The sequence below is a fragment of the Charadrius vociferus genome, unplaced genomic scaffold (assembly GCF_000708025.1).
Source record: "Charadrius vociferus isolate BGI_N301 unplaced genomic scaffold, ASM70802v2 scaffold579, whole genome shotgun sequence".
Lineage (NCBI taxonomy): Eukaryota > Metazoa > Chordata > Aves > Charadriiformes > Charadriidae > Charadrius > Charadrius vociferus.
Window position 1 is genome coordinate 1,271,884 of NW_009661367.1, and position 2,193 is coordinate 1,274,076.

At 67.9% G+C, this 2,193-nt stretch overlaps 1 protein-coding gene across 1 annotated transcript in view; it reads left to right on the top strand.

Moving 5' to 3' along the window:
- Positions 1 to 2,193, top strand: part of TBC1D10A (TBC1 domain family, member 10A) — a 21,683-nt gene that overhangs the window by 3,557 nt on the left and 15,933 nt on the right. The window contains exons 3-4 of the mRNA XM_009893346.1: positions 1,746 to 1,853; positions 2,128 to 2,189. Of these exons, the coding sequence (XP_009891648.1) occupies positions 1,746 to 1,853; positions 2,128 to 2,189 (170 nt within the window). The remainder of the gene's footprint in view (positions 1 to 1,745; positions 1,854 to 2,127; positions 2,190 to 2,193) is intronic.

The following is a 2,193-nucleotide window of genomic DNA, read 5'->3' on the forward strand; positions in this document are numbered from 1 at the left end:
GGAGCCCGAAACGCTCCCTCCCTCACCCGCCTGGCTCGGATCCCAGCGGAGCCGCGGCCCCGTGTCCTTCATGGCGCCGAGCCGTGCCATTGCCGCGTGCCGGTCCTTGCCCTTTCCAACCAGCCCGAAGGAGGGCAGACGCGTGGGCAGCTCCCGCTGCTCTCCAGGGATGAGCAGCGCTCCGACTGCTCTTTGCTTTCACCATCCCTCAGCCCGGACGTGCTCCCTTGTCCCTAGAAGGACACGGCGGGATCCCGGGAACCCAGGGGGCGACGGCAGGACCCCGTGCGGAGGCGAGGCGATGAGATGCTCAGCCACTTTGGCGCCGGCGGTGCTGAGCCTGGCCAGCTTGGAGGGGCTGCCGAACCGAAACCCAGCAAGGCGGTTTGCTTCCTTCCTGGCAGCTTAGCCAGCAGGAAAGGGAGCCGGCTCGAAAAGGGAGCTGTCAGCAGCGGCAGAGCTGCCCCGCAGCCGCCCCGGGCATCGCCCGCCACGTTTCCTGCGAGCACAAAGGCTTCGCAGGGCTCGGGACCTGCCCGGGGTAAACAAGCAGCGCTGCGGCGAGGGAGCAGCAAACCCTCCTGGGGACGTGGCGTTGCCACCGCGCTGGGCTGGGCTGCTTGGAAGCACAATTGCTCCCCAGTTATACTGGTAAAGGGGGAAAAGGAGCTCTGGGGAGGCCCAGGGAGGCTTTGGGAGCTGTCGGCCGGGGCTCACGGAGCTTTGGCACGTCTGCGGCACTTGGCGTGTGCCACCCAAATGGGGAAATGAGGTGGGGAGGCCACGCTGGGTTTCCGCAGGGCTTTATGCGGAGTAACTGCGCTGAAAGCATCCGTCTCGTGTGTCCTACCTCGCTGCGGGCCGAGGACCGTGGGGAGATGGTGCTGCTGCTTTCCCGGGAGCCAGAGCGGGACGTGTGGGGGTCTCTGGTCGTGGTCCCGGATGGGGTGCTGGCAGCGGCAGGGTTAAGCCAGCTCCCTGCCGCGGCGTAGGTACCGGCGGTCACTGCCTCACCTGGACTTTGGTCTTGGCTGGGGCCCTGTGCCAAGGAAGCTGGGGGCCAACTGTGGGCACGGAGCCGGCCATGCATGGAGCCGGGGCCAGGCCTGTCCTTCTGCCCGGGGTGAGCAGGCGGGAGGGCTGAGCCGCTCGCCAGGGTGCACCTCCTGCTCTCCGTGGCCCCGCGGGTGAGCAGGAGGGCCGGCCGGGGGGGCAGAGAGCCCTCCTTTGCATCCCCAGTGCTGCCCACGGGCCGTGCTGGGATGGGAGGGAGCCACCCGCTCCCTGCCTTGGCTCCAGTGTTTGCCTTTCCAGCTCCCAGCAGGATCCTGCTTTGAGGCAAAGCTGGGCTTGTTTGGAGCCGTTTGCAAGCCGCAAAGCCTTGGCCGGGCTCCTGGCAGCCGTCAGCAACTCCCTCGTGCTGGTGTAGCTCTGCCTGGCATGTTAAGAGCAATGCTGGGGGGAAAGGGGGTGAGCAAGACCCCTCCTGAGATCCTCGGGGTCTCTGGCTGCAGCTCCCCACGCTATCCCGTAGCTCTGCGTGATGCCAGCCGCCATCAGGGGACGTGTGGCTGGGCCCCCTGTCCCCAGGGGAGCAGGGACACGTCCCCTCGTACAAGGAGGCGGCTGGGGACCAGCCTGTGACCACGGTGCTGGCTCTGGCTCCCATCTTGCCCCTGGGGGCTTCTTTGGTGCCCGCTGCTCTGCCGTTCCCCCCGCCGTGACGGCTGCGTCTCTCCCCCCAGATCCGGCTGCGGTGCCAGAAGGGGATCCCGCCCTCGCTGCGGGGCCGAGCCTGGCAGTACCTCTCCGGGAGCAAGGTCAAGCTGGAGCAGAACATGGGCAAGTTCGACGTGAGTGCAGGCGGGGGGACCTTCCTGCACCTCCAGGAGGGGGTGCTGGTGGACGGGGGGCCGTGCTGGGGTGGCTCCTGCTCCCTCCAGGGCTTGGGGTGTCTGTTGGGCTCCCAGATGTCGCTTGTTGCTGCTGGGGGGGCGGGGGCAAGGTGGCTCGCATCCCAACCATCGTGGGCTAACCCACGGCCTGCTGAGGCTCGTGTTCGGGGCAGAGCCCCGTGGCTGCCCCACGTGTCGGTGCGGCTGCTCACCCCAACCCTCTCCTCCCCAGGAACTGGATCTCCTCCCGGGCGACCCGAAGTGGCTGGATGTGATCGAACGGGATCTCCATCGGCAG